At 36.5% G+C, this 26,592-nt stretch overlaps 3 protein-coding genes across 6 annotated transcripts; 1 reads left to right on the plus strand and 2 right to left on the minus strand.

The window, feature by feature from the left end:
• Nucleotides 1-1,395: 1,395 nt before the first annotated feature.
• Nucleotides 1,396-5,709, minus strand: LOC109059792 (N-lysine methyltransferase setd6-like). Its single transcript, XM_042753228.1, has 9 exons — nucleotides 5,526-5,709; nucleotides 5,301-5,384; nucleotides 4,965-5,109; nucleotides 4,746-4,888; nucleotides 4,465-4,658; nucleotides 2,650-2,773; nucleotides 2,381-2,561; nucleotides 2,145-2,287; nucleotides 1,396-2,070 (listed from the first exon to the last, which is right to left on the minus strand). Exons 1-9 carry the CDS (start codon nucleotides 5,571-5,573, stop codon nucleotides 1,741-1,743), a joined length of 1,392 nt encoding a protein of 463 aa, XP_042609162.1. The 5' UTR covers nucleotides 5,574-5,709; the 3' UTR covers nucleotides 1,396-1,740.
• A 1,321-nt stretch (nucleotides 5,710-7,030) lies between these two features.
• LOC109059793 (cytochrome P450 2F2-like) lies at nucleotides 7,031-15,909 on the minus strand. Of its 4 annotated transcripts, XM_042752992.1 has the most exons (10): nucleotides 15,679-15,909; nucleotides 15,350-15,512; nucleotides 15,031-15,183; nucleotides 14,770-14,930; nucleotides 14,365-14,538; nucleotides 13,764-13,902; nucleotides 13,496-13,683; nucleotides 13,283-13,424; nucleotides 13,039-13,202; nucleotides 7,031-7,524 (listed from the first exon to the last, which is right to left on the minus strand). In XM_042752992.1, the coding sequence occupies exons 1-10, from the start codon at nucleotides 15,838-15,840 to the stop codon at nucleotides 7,495-7,497; spliced, it is 1,476 nt and encodes a 491-aa protein (XP_042608926.1). In that variant the 5' UTR covers nucleotides 15,841-15,909; the 3' UTR covers nucleotides 7,031-7,494. The 4 variants fall into 4 exon arrangements, with proteins under 4 accessions (XP_042608926.1, XP_042608925.1, XP_042608924.1 ...); XM_042752991.1 differs by lacking the exon at nucleotides 13,039-13,202 and having other exon boundaries at nucleotides 7,031-7,688; XM_042752990.1 differs by lacking the exons at nucleotides 13,039-13,202; nucleotides 13,283-13,424; nucleotides 13,496-13,683; ... (4 more) ...; nucleotides 15,350-15,512; nucleotides 15,679-15,909 and adding exons at nucleotides 7,772-7,913; nucleotides 7,982-8,169; nucleotides 8,447-8,585; ... (3 more) ...; nucleotides 10,471-10,633; nucleotides 10,712-10,929 and having other exon boundaries at nucleotides 7,031-7,688.
• A 4,343-nt stretch (nucleotides 15,910-20,252) lies between these two features.
• Nucleotides 20,253-26,161, plus strand: LOC109059780 (transcription factor E2F4-like). Its single transcript, XM_042753044.1, is given in 11 exon segments — nucleotides 20,253-20,746; nucleotides 21,784-21,893; nucleotides 22,974-23,135; nucleotides 23,545-23,588; nucleotides 23,723-23,787; nucleotides 23,888-24,107; nucleotides 24,110-24,202; nucleotides 25,203-25,352; nucleotides 25,564-25,608; nucleotides 25,735-25,779; nucleotides 26,006-26,161. Coding segments are annotated over 11 exon segments (1,206 nt in total). The 5' UTR covers nucleotides 20,253-20,590; the 3' UTR covers nucleotides 26,122-26,161.
• The last annotated feature ends 431 nt before the right edge of the window (nucleotides 26,162-26,592 follow it).

Here is a 26,592-nt window from a genome sequence, read left to right on the forward strand (position 1 = left end):
TTTGCATTTGTTGAAATGTTAGTTCAAACAAATTAAGTTATATGGTTTCTGGTCTGTGTTAAAGGGATAGTTCACCCATAAATGAATTCTGTCGTTGAAATGAATTGTCATTAATTACTCACCCTCATGTCCTTCCAAACACGTGAGACCTTCGTTCATCTTCGGAACAGATATCAGATATCAACTGTAATTTTTTGAAGCTACGAGAATACTTTTGTGCACAATGAACCCACAAAAATAACTTCAACAAAGGTTTTTTTTTTTTTTTTTTTGTCTTGGCACCACTTTGAATGCTCGTTGAAAACTGACGCAGAAGACAATTAAGGTTTTTACTTTTGTGCACAAAGTATTTCATAGATTCATAAAATTAAGGTGGAACCACTCATGTCACAGACTATTTTAACAATGTCCTTACCTTTCTGGACCTTGAACATGTCAGTTGCGTTGCTGTCTATGCAGGGTCAGAAAGCTCACGGATTTTATCAGAAATACCTTCAATTGTGTTAGAATTACCAATGTTTTGTTCATTTTAACATTATCCTTTAAACACTATATCTGTAAAATGCTAGTAATTATTGCAGAAATAATTATTTTATAATTATTAAATCATTATTTACGTTGATTAGCCCCATAAAACATACTATGAAGGTCTTGAAGGTCACTTTGGGAAAGGGACGTTCCAAATGAAAGTGAACACCTGACTCGAGATGGGACTGAATCCCTTCACGAAGGGCCCTTCAAGAAGTACGTTAGCGAAGGGAATGTGCGATGGTCACTTAACGGAAGTGATTTCCATTTGTGATCACGTGATCTTCGATTAGAAGATCCTGTGATGCTTTTTAAACGTAAATAGAATACGCTAGTCAAATTTCTCTATTTTAATGTAAGACAAAATATTTTTCGTCAGTGATAGAAATAATATTTAAGATTGTAGCGCAAGCAGGTTTAGTAAATAAGACACGATTACACAATATTTGAATAAAATAAGAAGAAATATGTATTTGCAACAGCTGATGAGTGCTGAATACTGCACGCACGCGCAGCGTTGTCAAAGTAACATTTGGTCAGTCATTCCCTTCGCCAAGGAAGTGCCAAACGCTTATATGAGACAGTAATGCCAAATAACACACTTCAAGGGCTCTGCCCTTCGAAGGGAGTAGGGCATAGGGATGCTCACTTCCGTTTGGAATTCGCCCCATAAGAGCATTTGTTGCTGTCGTAAAGTAATACACCCTTTTCGCAGGATTTTGTACTCGCTCACCAAACTTACGTAACTTACTGCCAGCACAGATTTGGGAAGAACGCAATCCTTTTACAAGTCAGTGTACAATCAGAATTATTTTTAAACTGCTACTTAAGGTAAAAAAAAAAAAAAAAAAACCTGCTTTAATGTGCTCAACTTGTAAATATGTTTATGACAACATGAATTTCCTGTAGCTCAACAGTACCACATAGCACTAGCAATGTTAAGGTATTATATGTTCAATTCACAGGAAATACATAACTTCATTCACGCTAAATAAACCACCTTTACGTCAATCAAAACAATCTGAACTGTATTCCAAATGATTTTTTTGAAAGTAAAATGTACAGCATACAAAATGGAAAACTCACAAACTATGCACGGTTTGTAAATTCAATTACACTTTATCGGCTGAGGATTTTTCAATCTTGACAACTGCAGAATGCAGCGTCCACACCACACATGACACATGTAAGAAAGTTTGTGAAACCCTTGCATTAAGACGTAGGTTTGGTGAGCTGTTGCAAGCGCTGTAGGATGCTCTTCTGACCGTAACGCACATGCAGAGCTCTCTTCTCTCTGCTGCTGAGTTCAGCCAGAGCTCCCTGATCCTCCAGCTGCTTCCTGTCCACCTCTACATCCTCCGAGTAAGAGTCCAGGGTCGCAGCAGCTGCCGCATGCAGGAGACATTTCCACGCTGCCGACAACCCCATCAGTCCGTCGAAACTCAGAGCCTGCTCCATTTGATCATCATCATCCTCTTCATCTTCCTCCCAGCCTTCGTTTTCACAGAACTCCTCGAAATCTTGCAGCGGCATGCACAGGACCTATGCAGTTTTACATATTATATATATATAACAGGTAATGTAGGAACAAATTGTCATGTGTATAAAATGGTTACCTTCAGTGTAGTGTAGAGCTCACTGTAAGTAAGTGAGCCTGATTGGCCGAAGATGAAAACCCCTTTCTCCCCAACAATCTCCATTTCACACAACATTTTCCATTTGTCCACTAGGAGCCTTTGATCTGCTTCACTTTGTGCCGCTGTAATTGCAATTAAAACATTTTTTAACGTTTTTTTAAAAGTATTTCTTGTGTCAAGTAGTTGACTTTTTATAGACGTCTACAAAGTCGCACCTTGCACTGCTGCTTTGTACACACTGGACATCTGTATATCTGCAGTGTCATTGCTGTTAGTAGGAAACAGCTCTGTAAAGCCGTACATGTGGAGGAGCTGCCAGTTTGCCATCTGTCCGTAGGTGTTAAAGACCTCCTCGCCCTTTTCAATGCGCCGTACGGACACCATCTTCAAACACTCCTGTGCACAATCGAGTGAACGTGAGCTGTGAGATTTCTAAGCATCTAGCATAAAAACCAATAAAAAGCGATGCATGTGCACCACATACGGGTGTATATTCCAGATTAGCATTGTGCTTGGAAACATGATTCAGCATGTCAGCCATGGGCACCATCATCGGAGGGTTAGGCTCTTTTTCTTCTTCATCCTCATCCTCCACAGGCTCTTGAAAACTGAGGAAATATTGAAAAACATTGGGAAATGTTACAAATAAAGTAGGGAATGCACCGATATTAACATTATGGCAGATATGCTAAACAGATAATTATTTTCATGTTATTACCAATAACTAATAAATGGCTAGTGGTCAACCAAAATATTGCAAAGGTTGATATATCTACAAATATTTGACCTTATTTAAAATAAATACAAATTTCATTTCGGCAATTGTTACAGGAGTTTTTATCTTTAAAATGAAATAATGTGATATTATACATATATATATATATATATATATATATATATATATATATATATATATATATATATATATATATATATATATATATATATATATATACTTTATATTGTCCACCAGATATCAGCATCGCTCATAAAATATTTTTTTTGTCTAAATAATTTAAAAATACAAAATAAAAAAAAAAAGATTTTAAAGTGAAACTAGGCATCATGTGCATCATAACGCACGGTATGAAAAATAAATATTTAGGTATGAATATTAGATATTTATGGATGTTTTTTAGTTATTATTGTTGTTTTTAGGTTTTTTGTATTTGTTTTTGGGGTTTTTGTCATTAATCACTTACCCCCATGTCGTTTCAAACCCATAAAAGCTTTGTTCATCTTCGGAACACAATATATTTTGGATGAAAACCGGGAGGCTTGTGACTGTCCCATAGACTGCCAAGTAAGTAACACTGTGAAGGTCCAGAAAAGTATGAAAAGCATCGTCAGAATAGTCCATCTGCCATCAGTGATTCAACCGTAATGTTATGAAGCGACGAGAATATGTTTTGTGTAAAAAGAAAACAAAAATAACAACTTTATTCAACAATTCCTCTCCTCTGTGTCTCTCCGCATCACCGTAGCGCCATTTTGGAGAATATGAGCTGAACACAAACTGCGTATGCTATTCTGTGTCAGCTGCACCACAAGGATACGTTTTCTACGAATATTTACACTTTGATTTGAACAAAAACAGCGCATCTGTGCAGCACGGCTTTCGTTCAGCGGATATTCTCCAAAATGGTGCTACACTGATGTGGAGAGACACAGAGGAGACGAATGGTTAAATAAAGTCATTATTTTAGTTTTATTCACGTACAAAAAGTATTCTCATCGCTTCATTACATTACAGTTAAACCGCTGATGGCAGATGGACTATTCTGACGATGCTTTTCATACTTTTCTGGACATTGACACTGTTATTTATTTGCCAGTCTATGGGACAGTTGTATTAATTAAGTTTTTTGTTGTAATTATGTTAAATTGTGTTCCGAAGACGAACAAAGCTTTTATGGGTTTGGAATGACATGGGGGTAAGTGATTAATGACAAAATTTTCAAAAAAATTTAAATATCGGCCAATAACCAATTTGGTATACCATAACAATGGCATAAATAAATAATTTTTTAAAATGATTATTATTATTTTATTTTATTTCTATTTATCTATATATAAATAATATTATATACAGTTATTATTCACAGAAAATACACATAAAAAAAAAAACTAAACATAAAATTAGATATTTAATATTATACCATTAAATTTAAAATGGCCATTAAATAAACAGTGGCTATTAAATAAATAATAACCAATTTGGTACCGATATAACCGATATAATAATCATCTTATCAAACCTTTTTATTTAATCAAATTCAACAGCTCATATATATCTCACCTATAGGCCATTACAAATGCTACCAGGCTCTTGTAGAGCTCCAGCGTGTGCTTCTCAGGGTCCCACAGGTCAGGATTGGACTTCATGAAAGGAAGGACTATGTTATTGTACTCATCCTGGAGTTTTTTCAGATCCGTTTGGACAGCCTCTGGAATTCCTGTGCCTTTCAGGAGTTTATCACGCTCCTCTTCGGATTCAAAACAGAGACATTGTGACCATAAAGAACTGAAGGATCCTTGAAGAGCATCTTAATGGTCAGTAAATATTCACAGCAAAACCTACCAGAACATGGGTTGATCCAGTGTCCTAAAATCAGGCCAGAAAGACAAATATGGTTTCCAGTGGGATTGTGGACATGTGTACTCATATAGGAGACCTAGAAGAAGAGGAACCCAGCCTGATGCGCTCTCCAAAGATGTTTTCCCTAGACAACATTTGGTTATATGGTTACAAGCCTGCTATAGAAGGTGGGATTTCAATAAACCTGAATGTTCTTTTACCTTCCTCAAGGACCTTTTTAACTTTAGTAGTGCCGTGATGCAGAAGAACCTCTCTGGGTATAGAGAACAAGACGTGGCCCTCTTCAATGTCCTCTTTGGCAAGCATGCCATATTCTGCTGCTGTACCCTCTTTACTTAAGTACACCTAAAGACATTAATGTACAATGTGGTAAATATTTCCAAGTTTAGGTTTTTGTCTGTATTTGAAATTTTATTTCAAAAGACATGATTCGACTTAGGGTTAGTACTTCATAATTATAAAAAATAAAAGTTATTTTTGCTAAAACTGAAAATTCAAAATATTAATATATGTATATAAATATAATACAAGCTCACCTTATCGCTGAGAGTCAGCTTTACAGCATCGCACCACAGCAAGAAGTTTCTCAAGGGGTCCAGCACACATTTCTCATCATCTATCTGAAACACACATGGTGCTCTGCTGAAGGCTCATCATTATAAGCACAATAACTGTATTTCAAGCTAAAGGCGCTGTCTGAATCTAAACTATGAATTATATAATCTGTCACTAATAATAGTTTGAGAAAATCTCTTTTTTACCTTTGGCCGTTTTGCATCTGTCGCCATTTCTTTAAAATGCGAGCTCATCAGTGAGATATTAAAATATATATATATTGTTTTATAGTGCCAACCACACAGGAATACAGTAATGATTATATTCTACGTGCCTCCATGTGAACAGCTTTGGCCACTTCTTCTTCATTCACTATGTCTGCAGAAAGTAACACAGTCATGTGCATTGGCGCCACCTACTACAAGAATACTACTACTGCTGCAGCTGCTGCTGCTACTACTACAGAACAAAAAAGTATTATTAATAAATAAATAAATAATCTATATAAATTCTCAATATAACATACAATTTTGTTGTCTTATTTCCCAGATTTAGGAATGAAGCCCGTCACAAATTTTTTATTTATTTATTCATTTATTTATATTCATAAAAATATAAATATGCAACCCTGGACCACAAAACCAGTCATAAGGGTCAACTGTTTTTAAAATTAAGATTTATACATCATCTGAAAGCTGCATAAATCAGCTTTCCATTGATGTATGGTTTGGTAGGATCGGACAATATTCGGCTGAGATACAGCTATTTGAAAATCTGGAATCTGAGGGTGCAAAACATCGCCTTTAAATTTGTCAATATTATGTCCTTAGTAATGCATATTACTAATCAAAAATTAAGTTTTTAAATATTTACAGTAGAAAATTTACAAAATATCTTATGGAACATGATCTTTACTCAATATCCTAATGATTTTTGCCATAAAAGAAAAATTTGTAATTTTGATCTATTGTTGGCTATTGCTACAAAATTATACCCGTGTGACTTATGATTGGTTTTGTGGTCCAGAATGACATTTACATATGAACAATAAAGTAAGAAAAAGAAGTATGAGGACCTGAAAGGAAATGTATTATTATACATTACTCACGTGTCTTAAAAGAATTTGCAAACACAGACATTAATTCACTATGACAGTAAAATAAAGTGTACAAACAGAGACAATGTTATCTTACCAACAGAGAATGACATAAAGGCCTCAGGCTTCTCAAGCCAGGCCTGCTCATTCATGAAGTTGACTGGGTTAAACTCATGAGGAAACTTACACTTGTGCTTCTCCAAGAGCACAGAAGAGACACTGGGAATGATGGGAGTTCTCTGTAATTTCCCGTTACTTTCCATTACTATTTAATTCGGTTTTTAAGAGCATATATAAACTCTTTATTGATTCTACAAGCTATAAGATTACATGATAGTTTTGATGACTTTGACTGGTATTGTGGTTATTATATGTACACAAGTGGTTTGGAGAATGAATTGATGAATGGAAGTCACAGTCCCCTCCTGCATTCATCACATTAACAATAACAATGCACTTTATCTATTTAACACTTTTACATTAAAAGGTTAATCCGAAATTTACAATGAATGATTTTGAATTTGGTCTTTTTCATGTGTGATGTGGTCAAGTTACAGGTCACATGGCCTCTAGTCCACCCCTAGGAATGTCTCAAAAACAGACACGAAGGCCACATTTAACAACTTGATTAGAGCTTTATTATGTTCTCCCATTAGGAAATTTATGTACAGACTTTGTTTCTTTTGGTTCCAGAAATATATTCCATTAATTTTCCCTCGTAGGGATTTCAGAAATATCTTCAACAAACTTTCTTCTGAAGCACAAGGCACTGACAGAGCTTACTTATGGGTAGTGTAGTTCACCAGAAATTAAGCTATTAAAAACAAGGCATATATATATATCATATATCTTCACTTCAACAATCTTGAAGCTCATGCTAGCTCTGTATGAAAAGAAAATTAATTTAATTGAATTTTTACTTCCAGAACCCACTCAGTTGCGCTCAGTTACCTCCAACTTCAAACGCAGCCCGAAACTCATCACAAACTTTTGATAATGCTACACAATTAGATATTCAAAGATAATCTGTTCATCAAATCATATCCTATATAGAGAGGAGAAGTATTTGACATTATGATTTACTGTTTAACTGTCTCTCTGCGTCTGATGTGCATTCTGTAGGGTTTTGGGGTGAGGGTGACCCCATATACCGGGGTGTAATCTGGTTCACCGGCATCATCGGGCCACACGAACTGGAAACGGCGCAGCAGAGTGACCATGATCAGGAAGAGCTCCATACGCGCAAGACCCTCACCAAGACACATGCGAGGACCTGTAAAACACAAATGATGAGGCTCACAGAAAAGGTTTGACAGGATGAAATACAAAAAATGTCATACATTTTTGAATGGTTACCTGTAGAGAATGGTATAAAGGCCTCAGGCTTCTCAAACTGGCCTTGCTCATTCAGGAAGTTGGCTGGGTTGAATTCATGAGGAAACTTCCACTGGCCTTCTTCTTTTAGTACAGTAGTAAGGTTGGGAATGATCACAGTTCCCTAAACAAGGAGAAACAGTTCAAATTTGTTCTGAAGTACTAAAAACTGGTTTCTGCAGGTTTCCTCACCTTCGGGATGCTGTAACCCATCAGCTCTGTGTCTTTGGTGGTGCAGTGAAACACACTTAGCGGTACAGTGTTAGCCACGCGCTGAACCTCATGAATCACAGCCAGTGTGTACGGCATATTGTGTCTGTCTTCATACGATGCGTGATCTTTACCCTCCAGAACCCCATCGATCTCTTTTTGACATTTTGCTGGTGAGAAAACAAGGTCATGTTTGTTTAAGTTTAAAGGAGTTAGCTTTTGCTAATATGCTAACACACTCCTGAAAATTTGTTCAAATCACACTTAAAAACTGTATTTGTAATCTCTGTTCAAGTGTTGCTAGTCATTGAGATATTTTCAGGTCTTTTCACATTGAGCTTTATAATTGCTTTCATTTGTTCATCTGTTTTTCTATGAGTGGTCTGTCTCCTCCTATTCTGCCTGGTTTAAATCAAGCCAAAATCAATGTGTGCTTTTTAAACAAACCTTGAACCTCTGGGTGGTTCATGAGATACAGAAAAGCAGTGAGGAGGGTGTTGGATGTGGTATCAGTCCCTGCAAAGTGCAAATCCAAAATGTACATGATAAGCTGATCTTCAGCAAAAGTGGAACCGTCATTTTTTCTCTGGGGAACACAAGATATTATTAATTTGAGTCTCAAACTGTGGTTTGCATGATGTATTTTTAAGTTTGAATCAGATTTTGAACCTCACATTTCCAATGTGGTTTTAGACATTTGGAGCCCACTGTGTTTTGGAAGAAACACGCACCTTATCAAGCTCATCCAGATAGCAGTCAATGAAGTCTCTCGGCTCTCCTGGGACTCTTGTGCTCTTGTGTTCATTGAGCAGACTTAAATTCATATTTTTTAACTTCTTTACATGATCAAATGCTTTTTTAAACGGCAGGGGCAAGATTCTTAGTAAAGGAAGTGTGTCGTATATCTGTTAGGAAAATACATGTTTGACATTTTTTTATAATCTTATTCAGTTACTGTAAAATAAGTTTTTTCCACAAATTTGCAAATCAAAATGGGAATTTGTGGCTTTTATTCCATGTAGCTTTGGAACACCACTAAATATCGATAATATACACATTTTTGGGGCAGAAATAAAGGTTACATTTTACAGGAAAACAGATCAAACATATTGGTGACTCATCCTGCACTACACAGTTTTTTGTCCAATCAGATGCTCTCTAGAATGAGACTATCCCTACCCTAAAAGCATAGTGTATTCCTCTGATTAGCAATAGCAAGTAGAAAAATTGGCTATTAAGAAAAAGGAAAGAAAAAATGGTCAAATGGTGTTTTGATCTAAATTCTCACCACATTCCATGGTCCATTGAGGATCTTTGAAATCTCTGTAATGAACTGGACATAATGCTGAAGGAATTCATTCTTGTAATCAAAACGGGATCCAAACAGAACCAAGCCGATAACGTTTGATGCAACATTGTGGAACATATTCTGAGGATTCACAGTTCCTCCTGTACAAATGTACAGAAAATCCATTAAAAACATTATGGCATGTTCCTTGCCAGTTGAGATCTCAACCAACAAAAAAATGTTTTTGCATATAAATACCAGCATTTCTGTCCAAGTCAGCAACTAAATGTGAGATTTCTCCCAGAATTCTCTCCTCCATGGACTGTTTCCCCAGGCCAAAATTCCTCAGGGTCATCAGAGCAAAGCGTCGATGATCCTTCCAATGAGGGCCATAATCGGCCAATATTACACCTTTAGTAAAGTTAAGATGTTAGTTGTGGAGAATCTGTTTTGTTCCTGATATAAGCCATACTTATACTCAATTAAATACTGCGACATAATTACCATCCTCGAATTCGATTGATCAGCAGCTTTCCAAGAACGTTAAAAAATCCAACAACACAGTGGCCATTTACTGTTTTATTACTCCGCCTGTCTTCATTTTCAGTGACTTGTTAAATATATGTTACATTGTTAAGGCCTAGGCAACTTCATTTTCATTATAGCATTATCTAGCGCAGTGGTTCCCAACCCTGGCCCTAGAGTTCCCCCAAAAGTAGGCTACACATTTTGGATGTGAAATAACCATTTTAGGTCTCTGCTAATGAGCTATTGAGTTGAATCAGGTGTGTTTGTTCATTCTAACATCCTCAATTCCAATAATGCTCACAAATCTGTGTTTTTAGAACAGTAAAAGCTTTTTTTTACTGTAGTCGTAATGTTATATTGAGTCACTTTTATCATAAAACACTGATAAAAGTATATTTACCCCCACTTTATTGGAAGTTAAATAGTGTATGTTTATGTTGAACTTTATTCATGAACAGATGGTGCTGAATTAAGCAGTATATAAAAAGTGTTTCTGTTTCTCATGAAAACATTTCAGAAACATTTGTGTATTTGACAAATATTGCATTTATTTTCATTTGCATTTTATTTCTCTTGTATAAAAGCAATATCACACTCATTAGACTGTGATTTTATTACTTAGCTGATATCTAGGACAGCTTGTAGTATGAGTTACCTTTATTCTCCGTGAGATGACTGATCATGCACTCTTGAGGACGTCCTGAAAAGTCTTGAGCCTTTGTAACCAAAGCTTCCTTAATAACTTCAAAACTATTTAGAAAAACGTATGGTTTTGATCCAGTATACAGGCTGAAAATTTTCCCATATTGTTCTGCAAATTAAAATATTGGAAAATTATGTTACAAACAAGAATAACTGAAATGTTTAAGCTTCTGATGACCAAAAGAAAGACATACTTTTTCAAAATCCTTCAAAGGATTGGTCATATCCATGTGAAGCAGATTCCCAAATAGAGGCAAAGGACGAGGTCCAGGAGGAAAAAACTTTGGCCTCTGGATCCGGACGAGGAGGAAGACGAAAAAGATGCATGTCCACACGAGAATCAGAAAGCCCAGCATGCTGACTAGATGTCCAGCTGTCCAAGCTTATGAACTCAAATCACTCAATCTCTTAGTACATCGCCTATCTGAACAAATATTATGGACGTGTTCCAGGAAAGATAAAATGAACCCAAGCAAACAAACACTGCTCAGCATTTTGTGTTTCTTTATTCACCTGGCTCTAACTGGTTTGAACTCTAAGTACATCTCTTCAGTATACAGGAGATCATGTATCCAGATTATCAGGTGTATGAGCCAAAGTCCCAATTACAAGGGCAAATATGATTTTTATATCTGCTAATTGAACAAGGTTATGTAATTTTTATTTTTTACAATAAATTTTTTTTTTTGATACTTTCTTTTTTTTCAGTGTATTGTAGTTAGTGCTGTCTAGTAGAATGTTCATGTTTAATGAAGGTACACTGCTGTTGAAAAGTTTGGGGACAGTACGATTTTTGTTTAAAATAAGAAATGAATAAGTTTATTCAACAAGGATGGATTAAAGTGACGTGACGTGACACACAGCCAAGTATGGTGACCCATACTCAGAATTCGTGCTCTGCATTTAACCCATCCAAAGTGCACACACACAGCAGTGAACACACACACCCACAGCAGTGGGCAGCCAATTATGCTGCGGCGCCCGGGGAGCAGTTGGGGTTCGGTGCCTTGCTCAAGGGTCGTGGTATTGCCGGCCCGAGACTCAAACCCACAACCTTAGGGTTAGGAGTCAATCTCTCTAACCATTAGGCCACGACTTCCCCATAAACTGCTCATAAGTGACAGTGTAGACAAATATGTTGTTCTTTTGAACTATACTCATCAAAAAATCTTGCAAAAATTTTTATCATGGTTTCCACAAAACATTAATCACAAAACAATCAGTAATGTTTCTTGAGCAGCAAATCAGCATATTAGAATGATTTCCGAAGGATCACGTGACAATGAAGATCGAAATAAATAGGTACAAATTACATTTCAAAATTGAGTGAAACATTAAAGGGGTCATTGGATGCCCATTTCCACAAGTTGCTATCTTAATGAAAAGTCTGTAATATAGTTTGGATAAATTTTCTCAATGGTAGTGTAAAAAACACCCTTTTTACCCTGTCAAAAATAGCTCTTTTCAGAGCAAGCCATTCTGTAGCATTTTCCTTTAAATGTTAATGAGCTTTGCTGACCCCGCCCCTCTCTTCCGAGGCCGCTCTCTGAGGGACTGTTTACTTAGCCGTATTCATCGTGAAACGTGCAAATTAGCTCATTATAAGAAAAAAGGCGATTTGCAAAGAGTCATTAAAACCCTTATACTGACTGCGAATGATTAGCGCGAAGATAGACGCATTTATGTAGATCAGGGGCGCATTCCCTTCAAAAACAAACATAATCCACTGCGTTTTTAGCAGCTCAGATCTGCTATGTTCATTATTACATCCAACAACAGAACACCTTAATCGCTTAGGAGACATTCTTGTCTACGTCTGCTCCGGTGGTGATGACAGCTGAGCTCACTCAGGGCGAGTCTAGGGTAAGACGCCAGTCTGTGCTGAAACGCTACTGTCAATCAAACTATCGTGGGAGGGGCCTGTCTGTGTGACATCACATAGACAGGCATCGGCTCGATTTGAGAAAGGGGTAAAGATTTTAGAAGATTAAAAAACACTGGGTGGATCTTTATCATTTTGTGTTTTTTTTTTTCATTATATGGTGGTTGTGTGTTCAGTTTGAAAAAATTGTAAATTTGTGTGTTTTTTTCGATGACCCCTTTAAAACGTTATTTTAAATTAAAATGTTTCACAATATTACCATGTTTACTGTATTTTCCATCAAATAAATGCAGCACTGATGAGCAAGTTACTTCTTGTAAAAACTATTAAAGATTAGTGAAGATGGTTTTTAAATTTGAAGCCTTATATCTATTTTAGTTCTAGTTTTTCATTAAATTTTTAATTATGATAATAACACACGCACATAGACAGACACACAAAACACATTAGGATACATTCAGACAAGAAGAGGAAGAAAACTATTTTGCAACAAGTTTTTATTCAAGAACTATCTTCTTAATTAAATTGAATAATAATAATATTTTCAGTTTATTAATACTGTTATTAAAATACATCAAACATAATTTCAACATAAATCTGTCATAATCATCAGAATCTGACTGTCTCTCTGCGTCTGATGTGCATTCTGTAGGGTTTTGGGGTGAGGGTGACCCCATATACCGGGGTGTAATCTGGTTCACCGGCATCATCGGGCCACACGAACTGGAAACGGTGCAGCAAAGTGACCATGATCAGGAAGAGCTCCATACGCGCAAGGCCCTCACCAAGACACACGCGAGGACCTGTACAAGAAACGTGCATATATGATTTACAAAATATGCTCAAGCTAAACCTACACATGTTTCCGATTCTGAACCGTTACCTGCAGAAAAAGGCATAAAGGCCTCAGGCTTCTCAAACTGGACTTGCTCATTCAGGAAGTTGGCTGGGTTGAACTCATGAGGAAACTTCCACTGGCCTTCTTCTTTTAGTACAGAAGTGAGGTTAGGAATAACAAAGGTTCCCTAGAGAAGAAAAAGTGACAACATTATGATTTTAAAAACGTAAAACTCTCTTTATATGGAGGTTTCCTCACCTTCGGGATGCTGTAACCCATCAGCTCTGTGTCTTTGGTGGTGCAGTGAAACACACTTAGCGGTACAGTGTTAGCCACGCGCTGAACCTCATGAATCACAGCCAGTGTGTACGGCATATTGTGTCTGTCTTCATACGATGCGTGATCTTTACCCTCCAGAACCTCATCGATCTCTTTTTGACATCTCTCTGGTGAAATAAAAAATTGTGTTTAAGTTTAAGGCATACATCATATTAATAGAAGTTTTCTGATAAACCAAAACACAGACCTTGAACCTCTGGGTGGGTCATGAGATACAGAAAAGCAGTGAGGAGAGTGTTGGATGTGGTATCAGTCCCTGCAAAGTGTAAATCCAGAAGGTACCGGATAAGATGGGCTTCAGAAAATGAGGAACCTTCATTTTTTCTCTGGTGAAGTTAAAATAACCAATAATTAGAGATAATAAGTACTCACTAAATCAGTTAAAAATACTAGAGATGCACTGTTTTATGTTATTATGGCCAATAACCAATAAATATTAGAAAATGTATACTGTTTTGTTTAAATAAATTAAAAATAAATCATTTTAAATGCTACTATTAAATTTAGGCATTGCAACATAATAATGTACAATATGAAAAATAGATATTCATTTTTAAATTTGCTGAAGATTACATTTAACAGTTTAACAATAAATCAATTTAATTTTATTATTAGCATTTAAACCAATAATTATTTTCATGTTATGACCGATAACCAATAAATGGTGGATATTAAAATTCTATACTGTTTTTTTAAAAATAAATGGTGGATATTAAAATTCTATATTTTTTTTTTTTTTTAAATTACTTATAAATTAAATACTAAAAACAACCAATACGCACACACACCTTATCAAGCTCATCCAAATAACAGTCAATGAAGTCTCTTGGCTCTCCTGGGACTCTTGTTTTTTTGTGCTCGGTGACCAGTTGTGCAGACATTTCTCTGGCCTTGTTGGCATTTTTGAAGGCCTTCTTAAAGGGCATAGGCAGACTTCTCAGCATAGGAAATGTATCGTATATCTGCAAAAAAAAATTAAAATTATTATATTTTATTTAATTTATTATACTGTATATTTTTAATTTCTCTGTATGTCATATAACCCTGACCCTTTTATTTGAACAATAAAAACAAAATACAAAATAAAAAAAAAACTAAATTAAAGTGCTTTCAGACTTTTGCACTTCTCTGAATATGTTTTTTAATAGCTTTGAATATAATCATTTAAAAGACAAACTCATAAAATGTCTCACCATGGCCCATGGCCCATTGGCAATCTTTGAATTCTCTGTAAAAAGCTGAATGAAAAGCTTGAGGAATTCATCATCATAATCAAAACGGCATCCAAACAAAACAATGCAGATGATATTTGACGCAGCATTGTGGAACATAGTCTTAGGGTCAAAGGAGCTTCCTGCATAGACACAGTGTACACTGATCTGAATGTCTCAAAATTTTTGAGTGAACTGTTCCTGTAAGATACAGATATGTAACAAAAATAAGCACATTATTACCAACTCTTTTTTCCAGTTTGGCAATAACATGTGAAACCTCTCCCAGAATTCTCTCCTCCATTGACTGCTTCCCCAGGCCAAAGTTCCTCAGGGTCATCAGAGCAAAGCGTCTGTGTTCTTTCCAACTGGGGCCATAGTCAGACAAAATTACACCTGCGATAATATGTAAATGTCATTTACTGTCCTCAATTATACTAAGTGTAATATCGGACAAGGCAGAAAATTGCTCTTTTGGACTATAGAAGAGAGACAGGGATATTGATTAACTGTAGTCTGTACAGAGGTATAAGAGTGAAGGTTCATTTGCAGGTAAATTTACCGCCTTCTTTTGTCACATGGTTGACCATGAGGTCCTGTGGGCGTCCTGCAAAGTCCACAGCCTTAGTAAGAAGAGCTTCCTTCAGAACCTCAAAACCATTAAGAACCACCCAAGGTTTTGATCCAAGGTACAGGCTGTAAACTTTCCCATAGCGATCTGCAAGCTAAAAGATTTATCATTAAGACATAAACTGCTTGCAGTGCAATACATTACCATGTATTTTTCAATGAAATAAGCATTTTTGAAATGTTGGAAGGATATTCTTAATTTCTTTCTTTAAGATTTAAAATTGGCGACCGATGAAGTGTTTAAAGAATGCAATACTGTACCCTCTCAAAGTCTTTCAAAGGATTGTTGATGTTTAGCTCCAGCAAATTCCCGAATAATGGCAGAGGACGAGGTCCTGGAGGAAAGTTCTTAGGCCTCGGGATCTGGATGAAGAGGAACAGGAGGAAGATGCATATCCACACCAGTATCAGAAAGCCCAGCATGCTGACTGATGTCTAGCTGTAAACTGCTCTACTTCCACGTGTAATCTCAGATAGTAAAGCTGCGGTCACACTAGACTTTGAGCATGCCAAACTGACCTATCGGTAGGCCCCTACCCTCGAATGCTGATGAGCCAATGGCAGTTGAGTATCAGTTGCACGGGGAGTGCTCGGACATCTGTAGGTTTCAGCGCCATAAACCCAAACAAAATGGAGCAAAATGTCCGAAAGCATTCACCCCCAATCCCAATGAAGACAAAAACGTTTGTTTTCTGGTTGTCATACCCTCATTAAAGGTGCTGAGTTTATTGTTGAAAATGTTTTGTTTAAGTGTGTTTTGGTGTCCATGTTTGTAGTATTGGAGATGGTTTTTTTTTTAGTTTGTCCCCTCCTCCTCAGACTTGACACACGTGCAGGTTGCCAGATGGACGACTCAAACAGGAACGAGCGCACTTGATGAATGAAATGAAATATGCTGTGTTTTCACCAACTGGCAACCCTGGGTGCTGAATTACAATTGGGTAAACTGGCAGTTGGCGGGTTTCACAAACCAAAACAGAGACCGACATTCCAGCCCAGAACACTTTCAAAGGAGAATAACTGAGTAGCATTGTTTTTCAGATAAAAAAGGATGTTAACTTACCATGTTTCTTAAATATCTGCAAACATATTATGGTATTTTTATGCTTTAGTAGAGTCAAAAACTTACATACATCACCTTTAAGTTACCTTTAAGTTACAATTTTATTCTTTTGTAGTAGTATATTCATATATTCATGTGCTTTAAGTTTGTTTTTATGTTTTTGTTTTGCTAACGTTAAAGTTAGTGAGACCATACAAACCTAAATAACAGACTGTTCTTGCATCTTGTACAGTGTATAGGGCAAAAACTAGGGTTGCCAACCGTTCCGTATATTGGGCTTAATTTTTATGTCCCGTTTCTTGACTGCTAACCACTGATACAACAGCAGCAGTGCTGAATGCTGATCACTTGAGAATGATCACCGACACCTGTCATCATCCAGTCACAGCTACCCTCACGCAGTAGGCTATAAATTAAGTAAATCAGTAAACGTGAACATAACTGGTCGAGGAAGGCTGCATAGTCCTCTGACGTAGCCGATATTCTCCGAATTGGCGCTACGGTGATGTGGAGAGACACAGAGGAGATGAATTGTTGAATAAAGTTGTTATTTATTAATCACACTTCGGAGCAGTGTTTTGAAACATCTGCGCTTCGGGAGTTTGACACCGTATCGAAACGTCAGTTTCGCGTCAGTTTTCACCTCTCTCATTTGGCACAAATCCAAATATTCCATAATATTTCCATATTTGCGATGTATCTGAATGCTAAACTATTATTTCTTATGTAAATTATAGGCTTTGTACTTCAGTCACGTCCCAACGGTGACAGCCCTGATGTTTGTTTCACTGTATTTTATTTAGATAAAGTACCAACTGAGCTGTCAAGTTAGCAAAGCTGGAACTGATATGTTTTGTATGTGTGCACGCACCGGCGCGATCACTTGAACTGTTTCCTTATACCAGCAGAATAGTGCATCACTAGGGCTACTGTTTTGTGTACACTCACAATGAAAACAAAACATTGTGCTTTTGTAAAATAAAGAGAATATATAGGATGTCACTTTCTGCCATGTGAGTTTCCTTTCTGTGAACAAATTAAGCCTGTCACAAAAATGAACTGAAACTCAGGCTACATTACGTCACACTGTTTTTTCCCTTGTTTATCTGTTAACTAAAGCATATATATTTATATATATATATATATATATATATATATATATATATATATATATATATATATATATATATATATATATATTAGGGCTGTCAAATGATTAATCACGATTAATCACATCCAAAATAAAAGTTTTGTTTACATAATATATGTGTGTATACTGTGTATATTTATTATGTATATATAAATACACACACATGCATGTATATATTTAAGAAGAATATGTTATGTTTATATATTAAATATATTTATATATAATATAAAATATAAGAATATACATATATAAATGTATATACATGTAAATATTTTCTATAATTTATGTGTGTGTATTTATATATACATAATAAATATACCCTGTACACATACATATATTATGTAAACAAAACTTTTATTTTGGATGTGATTAATCGTGATTAATCATTTGACAGCCCTAATATATATATATATATATATATATATATATATATATATATATATATATATATATATATATATATATTATATCTAATTTGTCTGTCTTTCTATCTATCTATCTATCTATCTATCTATCTATCTATCAAAACTATCTATCTAGCTATCTATCATTTGACTTTCTATTAAAATATTATCTATCTATCTATCTATCTATCTATCTGTCTATCTATCTATCTATCTAGCTATCTATCTAGCTATCTAGCTATCTAGCTATCTATCATTTGACTTTCTATTAAAATATTATCTATCTATCTGTCTATCTATCTATCTATCTATCTATCTATCTATCATTTGACTGTACAGCGGGTAAAATAAGTATTGAACACGTCACCATTTTTCTCAGTAAATATATTTCTAAAGGTGCTGTTGACATGATATTTTTACCAGATGTTGGTAACAACCCAAGCAATCCATACATACAAAGAAAGCAAAACAACTAATTTCAGAAATTAAGTTCTGTGTAATAAAATGGAATGACACTAGGAAAAAAGTATTGAACACAGGAAGAAAGGGAGGTGCAAGGCGGCATGGAAAGCCAAGACACAAGCTGAAACCTATCAGTAATTAGAAAGCAGTCCTGCCCCTTGTCAGTGGAAATTAATATTAGCTGGTTTAGTACCAACTGATGACCTATAAAAAGGTGTCTCATGACAAATGTGTCATACAAGAAACGTTTCATTAAGGGTAAATTCAAAGAGCTCTCAAGACCTTCACAACCTTATTGTTGCAAAACATACTGATGGCATTGGTTACAGAAGGATTTCTATACTTCTGAATGTTCCATTGAGCACTGTTGGGGCCATAATCCGGAAGTGGAAAGAACATCATTTCACCATAAACTGGCCACGAACAGGTGCTCCACTCAAGATTTCTGACAGAGCAGTGAAAAGAATTATCAGAAGAGTTTTCTAAGAGCCAAGGATCACTTGTGGAGAGCTTCAGAAAGACCTGGAATTAGCATGTACAATTGTTTCAAAGAAAACATTAAGTAATGCACTCAACTGCAGTGGCCTGTATACATGCAAGGCTCTATTGCTGAAGAAAAAGCATGTTGAAGCTTGTTTAAAGTTTGCTGCACCACATTTATACAAGCCTGTGAAATACTGGGAGAATATAGTCTGGTCCTGTTAGACCAAAATTAAACTCTTTGGATGCCATAATAAACACCATGTTTGGAGGTCAAATGGCACTGCACATCACCCCAAAGACATCATACTGTAGCACTGGCAAAATTCATATAACTGAAGGAAGGATGAATGGGAAAATGTACAGGGACATTCTTGATAAAAATCTGCTGCCATCTACCAGGATGATGAAGATGAAACAAGGGTGGACATTTCAGCGAGACAATGATCCCAAAAACACAGCCAAGGAAACTCTCAACTGGTTTCAGAGAAAGTAAAGCTGCTAGAATGACCAGCCAATCACCTAACTTGAATCCAAAAAAAAATCTATGGAAAGAACTAAAGATTAGAGTTCATAAAAGAGGTCCATGGAACCTTCAAGATGTGAAGACTGTTTGTGTGGAAGAATGGGCCAAAATCAGACCTGAGCAATGCATACGACTAGTTTCTCCATACAGGAGGCATCCTAAAGCTGTCATTAACAACAAAGGCTTTTGTACAAAGTATTAAATAAATTTCAGTAAGCGTGTTCAATACTTTTTCTCTGGGTCATTCTACTTTAATACACAGATCTTAATTTCTGAACCTATTTGTATTTTTTTATTTGTATGTATGGATTTCTTGGGTTGCTACCGACATCTGGTGAACATTTCATGTCAACAGCACCTTTAGAAATATATTTACTGAGAAAAATGGTCACGTGTTCAATACTTATTTTACCCGCTGTATATTAAAAAGATATCTGTCTGTCTGTCTGTGAAGTCAGAAAGTTTAAAAAGGTTAACCAATAGGCTAATGATACAACAACAGAAAATTCACTGAAAATTGTGATAGAAAAAAGTGAAATAATGCAAAGAAAGCAAAACCACGGGTACCTTGCTGCTTTGAAAGGGTTAACTGATTCAAATACGTCAAAAGTTGAAAAAAAAAACTTTGCATTTTTCAATTCAACAAAAAACGGAATCGGTGGCCCCCACGTGGCCGCTGTAGTAAAACGCGCCGTGTTTATCGCCCCCTAGAGACCGCTCGACAGAATGCAGGAGCTTCCATTTTTTTATCAGGTCATCCCATGATGCACCGCGCCTTCAACGGCTTCAGTCATTCAAGCAGCTCAGCTCTGGTGTTCAGGAGAGCGTCTGTTCTGTTAGGCCATCTGGGTTCGGGTAACCTGTGTCCTGAAGCGGACCGGTCCCTGAACGGGGGTCTCTACTCTCTCATTTCGAGCTGAACTTCCCCGTCCATGCTTCAGGAATCACCGGCCGCTGACGGGAAGCGAGCGTTTGGGCGGCAGAAGCGGTGCTGTCAGCGACATAACAGCAGAAAGCGTTAAATACACAGACATAACCCAACCGGAAAGAGAACGGTGGGAACTTACGCATACTTTAAAAGCAACTTGATGGATTTAGAGACCGGAAGAAACGAACTGGGAGCGATGGGAGAGTCGCTGCAGCCGCAGACCCCAAGCCGCCACGAGAAAAGTCTGGGACTGCTCACGACTAAATTTGTGACTCTGCTGCAGGAAGCGAAGGACGGAGTGCTGGATCTCAAAGCTGTAAGCACGACACGAGCTCAGTCAACATCATCTTCATCTTCTGCTATATGTGTGCAGTATCGACACGGGCAGTGCATGCCGAATATGCATCGTTTTTAATGTTTGCGTGCAAACAGATGCACTTTAGGTCCTGTAACAGCACAGAAAAGTTGTTTTAAAAGTTGCTCTGGTAAGGGACGAGGGGGTCGTGTGCACGCTCAACCCCTCTCTCGACTCCGCTCGACTCATAAACTAGTTCCTCAACTAAACCGGGCGAGACTGCTAACAGGTTGCAAATGTTATGTCACTCCAGTCGGCAAAGCAAAACATCTCCGGTGTTTGTTGTTGTGTCACGGAGGGTTTTTACTGCGAATCCCATCCGGGCTGAAAACTCAAACAAAAGCCTTCAAAACAAGCACGTGCTCTGGAGTTTGGGATAGTTTAGGCCTGCGCGACCTAGGGATGCGTTCCTTTGAATCTATTGGGGTTTGAACGCGATTACGCTTCTAAAATGTGTTAAAAGTGTACTTTGGTGATTCGAGTGATCTAGGATTGTGTGTTTGAAGTAGTAGTTTAGAAATGCGAAGCTGCTGCTACTGGATCTTGATTGCATCAAGTTGCCTGCTTGTCAACTTTGCTGGGCTGTTTTTGTCTATTTTATAAAGGCAGCAAGTCTTAAAGGGACAGTTCACGGAAAAATGAAAATTCTGTTATTATTTACTCACTCATTTTGTTTCATATGAATTGATTTCTTCAGTGGGAACACAAAAGATGTTAGTCTGAATGACAGCCTCAGTCACCATTCACTTTCATTGCATGGAATAAAGATTAAGTGCAAGTGAATGGTGACCGACGGTGTCTGTCTCTCACGTTGTGCCTAATATTATTCTATATATAAAAAAAATGTTTTATTGAACTGTTCTTTTAATGGCTTGGTATGTGAAATATTTGCACTGTGCAAAACACTTGCGTGTGTGTGTGTTGTGTAGTTAGTCAGTTTACAGGTAATGAGAAGAATCAATAATCTGGCTTGCTCTGTTTGTGTGGATGTGATTTAGGCTGCAGATACTTTGGCTGTAAGGCAGAAACGGCGCATCTATGACATCACCAATGTTTTGGAAGGCATTGGACTCATCGAGAAGAAATCCAAGAACAGCATCCAGTGGAAGTAAGGCAGACTTGCAGATGCTTTCTGATGACTTTAATGTGGAAACTTACTCCTTATTCGTATATTGTTGGTTAATGCATTATCAAAGTATTTGGTATCACACTTTGATTTTATTGGCCTGCTAGGTTCTAAGAGCCTCAGACATCTTTTCTTTGTCAATCTAAGTAGAATTATGTAATTAATTATGCATGTATATGCCACTAAGCACAAGTGTAGAAGGCCAATGCTTTTTATTCATATTAAGCTCTTTAATGTTATTGCATGGGTATGGCAGCCTTTTATAATATGCAAATATGAAAAAATATTGTATATACACTTGTGTGTGTGTGTATATATATATATATATATATTATATATATATATTATATATATATATATATATATATATATATATATATATATATTTAAATGATGCTTTTATTCAGCAAAGGCATGTTATGACAGTAAAGACATTTATAATGTTACAAAAGACTTTTATTTCAAATGAATGCTGTTCTTTTGAACTCTGTCCTGGAAGAAACTTATCAGTTTCGTCGGAATTATGAAGCAGCACAACTGTTTTCAACATTGATGATTATAAGAAATGCAGCAAAGCAGCATATTAGAATGATTTCTGAAGGATCTGACACTGAAGACTGGATGCTGAAAATTCAGCTTTTCTTCTGAAAAATATAATTTAAAAATGTTTGAATAGAAAACAATGATTTTAAATTGTAATAGTATTTCATAATATAAGTGTTTTACTGTATTTTTGAGCTAAGAAATGCAGCCTTGATCAAGTGTTTTTTTAGTCTTACTGACACCAAACCTTTGTACTGTAGTGTACTGTATACTACTGTATTTATTTATTATAATTAGAAATGATACACAATGAGGGCCAATGAGCAAGTGAAACCAGGTTTATTTTAAGAAATAACCCAACCCAAACATGAAAATGCAGTTAATTACTCTTCTTAGAAATCTGTTTAAAATGATTGTCTTTATTAAGCTGTAGCTATTTATATTATAGAGAGGTATGTGTTTGAATGTCAACTAATTCGCTTGATCTAAATGTCTGTTTCTATTTTTGTTCATTTGTAGGGGTGTTGGTCCGGGTTGCAACACACGTGAAATTGCAGACAAGCTGATTGACCTCAAGTTGGAATTGGAGGATCTTGACAGAAGGGAACATGAACTGGACCAGCAGAGAGTTTGGGTTCAGCAGAGCATCAAGAACGTGACCGACGACTCACTAAATAGCCCATATCCTTCTAGCTGCATCTTTAGGATTCATCTTCTGAGTGTTGTGACCACTGTATAGCACTTAAAGGATAAGTTCACTTCCAGAATAAAAATTTCCTGATAATTTACTCTGTCATCCAAGATGTTCATGTCTTTTTTGAGTCGCAAAGAAATTAAGTTTTTTCTTAGGAAAACCTTCCATGAGTTTTGTCTATTTAGTGGACTTCAATGGTGGCCAACGATTTTTCCAAAATGCAGTTTTAATGCAGCTTCAAAGGGCTCTACATGATCCCTTTTCTGGACGGGAACTTACCCTTTTAAGTCTAGGTTGTTTTAGCTCAAGGTGCTCTTATGATAGTTTAAATTGATCCTCAAAGTGAAGTTTGTATTTGAAAGCTTATGTTTGCTGTATGTCCTTAACTTGACACACTCTGGCGTTTGTAACCCATCAAGACCTCTGCAATTGCTTCAAAGGTTGGTTTTTCCCATCAGACACCCAACAAAACACCAAGTGTTATTGCATTAAAAAAAATGACCAGCTGCAAATGACTACTTGTTTTGATGTTTCCTTATTAACGTTAAACGTATATATGCTTGTCTGCCACCAGGTGACACTCTTCTAGCAATCAGAGCTCCTTCAGGAACACAGCTGGAGGTTCCTGTGCCTGAATCTGTAAGTCCTGCTTGTATGTACTTTAAAAAGTAATGTGGAAAGTTTATATATTAATATAAAAAATAAGTACACTTCTTTATTATTATGGTCATTTTTTTAGCATGTTAATGGACAAAAGAAGTACCAGATTCACCTGAAGAGCTCTGCAGGCCCCATCGAGGTCCTGCTGGTGAATAAGGACCCCTCTAGTTCTTCTCCAGTGGTGCTGCCCGTGCCCCCGCCTGACGACATGCTTCAGAGCCTGTCCACCCCAGCTTCAACTACCTCTGCTGCTGCTGCTGCTCCAACCAAACCGGCAGCCAACAGTACGCCATCCTCCACCCCACCTGCCAGAGTCCCAGCTCCACCACCACCACCGCCGCCGCCGCCGTCCCTCCCAACACAACCACTGCCTCTGCTGCTGGCGCAGCTACAGGTTGGATGCTGCCCATATTTTAATGAATTATTGTGTCTGAAAATGCTCTGTTTGTTGTCTTATTGTACTATGATTTACACCATGACAAAGTTGGTTATGTAATAAAGGGTTATATATTGTTATTATATGTAATTTTACCAATTAAATATTTTAAAGTGTCTTATGCTCACCAAGGCTGCATTTATCTAATCAAAAATGTTGTACAAACTGTAATATTGTAAAACGTTGCAGATAAAAATAATTGTTTTCTGTTTGAATGATATTTCAAAATGTAACTTATTTCTTTGATGCTAAACTGAATTTTTTGCATCATTACTTCAGTCTTCAGTGTCACATGATCCTTCAGAAATCAGTTTAATCTGCTGATTTTACTGCTCAAGAAACATTTATCAGTGTTGAAAACAGTTGTGCGGTTTGTTTTTGTGGAAATGGTGATAAAAGGTGAAATGGTGATATACGCACACATTAAATTGATCAAAGATGTTCCTGTTACATAAGATTTCTATTTCAAATAAATGCTGTTCTTTTGAATTTTTACTGATCAGAAAATCCTGAACGAAAAAACTGTCCAACATTGATGATAAGAACCATTTCAAATAATAAAGCACCAATAACTGATGATAAGTGAGCAGCAAATCAACATATTTAGAATGATTTCTGAAGGTGACACTAAGGACTGGCATAATTCAGTTTTACGTCACAGGAATAAATTGCATTTTAAAATTTATTAAACTAACAAATGACAATATTGTAATATTTTGCTATATTACGGTTTTGACTGTATTTAAAAATAAATAAATGCAGCTTTGGTTGTTGAACATAAGAGGCTTCTTTCGAAAACATTGAAAAAAATCGGAATTATTTAAAACTTTTGACCAGTAGTGTGTATTGCATATTTAGTAATTACATAACATGTATTATTATGATTATGTAACTATCGAATTATATAAAATGAAATCTATAATTTCTCACACTGTATTACTGTTGTGGTTATTATTAGACATTTCAAGCACCTCCACTTCAGAGACAACAGCCAATCCGACATCAACAGACACGCAGCAGCTTCAGTCTTCTGCCTCATTGGACAGCAGCTCTTCACTTCCTGATTCCTCAACCATTTTTGAACCAATCAAAACAGACCCTTCAGATCGTAAGTGCCTATGATTTTGAAAATGAGCCTGATTCTGTCATTAATCTTTATTTAAAGAAGTTTCTGGTCTGAAATGTTGGGTGTCGAGTCTGGCGTGGGACAATACCATAAAAGTGATCAATGAACATTCCTTTAAGGCTAGTAAAGTTTAGAATCATTTGACACAAATTGGCTTGAACAATTCTGACTGGGTTTTCTCCTTGTTTTTTAGTGCTGGATCTCCCCAAAGAACTTTCCGAAATGTTTGACCCAAAAGGTGAGGTTGCTGCTCCTTCCTGATGCTCATCTATTACTGATGTGCTTAACTCAATCAGAGAATCTGTGATTTTATATAGCACAAAGAAAAATCGTTTTCATCTTATTTCCTTTTTTCTCCATACAGAAATTATGAGTACAGATTTGCTTGAGGAGCTGATGTCATCAGAAGGTAAAGGTGATCATGAGTCAGGCCACATGTATATAGTGTATTACTAAACATGAAATGGAAGTTTGGACTTGTTTTCTGTATATAACAAATCCACTGTTTATAAAATCAATAAAAGTACTGAAATTTGATCCATTTTAGATGCTAAATGCTCGAACGAGTGACAGTTTCATATGGTTACACAAACATGGCCACAGCATCACTCTTCTTCTCTCTTTCTCTTTCATAGTTTTCTCTCCGCTCCTCCGTCTGTCCCCTCCTCCGGGTGACCATGACTACATCTATAACCTGGATGAGACGGAGGGCCTTTGTGACCTCTTTGACGTCCCCATTGCCAACCTTTGACCTCCAAACACACCGTACAATGAGAGTAGTGTACTTAAAAGAACTTTTTTTTTTAATGTACCCTTTTGAAAGGAGAAAAAAAGAAAGTGTGGCTCTGTGTCAGATCCATATGTATGATAAGCTGATTCTGTGTGTATATAAAGCTTTTTTATATGTGTATATTTACTCCAACTTCCCCTGCTAAATTCAACTGATCCAATCTGATGAAGACATCAGATATCCATACGAACCATTTTTGTTCATTAGTCCCAAACAAATTGTTTTTATACTACTTTTGTATAGACATCGAGGGAATTCCATTACTAAATTCACCAGCAGAGGTTAATGGTTCTTTTTAAATGGTCTTCCTCTTCTAAAGTAGCACCTTTTCCTCCCTCTCGTTCAGTGTATTTACTGATTTGCTTTATTACTGATCTGGACAATGGTGTATTACTTGTGTGATTATGCTTTTTAAGAAAGCATGCCACTGCA

Source organism: Cyprinus carpio, chromosome B25 (assembly GCF_018340385.1).
Source record: "Cyprinus carpio isolate SPL01 chromosome B25, ASM1834038v1, whole genome shotgun sequence".
Classification (NCBI taxonomy): domain Eukaryota; kingdom Metazoa; phylum Chordata; class Actinopteri; order Cypriniformes; family Cyprinidae; genus Cyprinus; species Cyprinus carpio.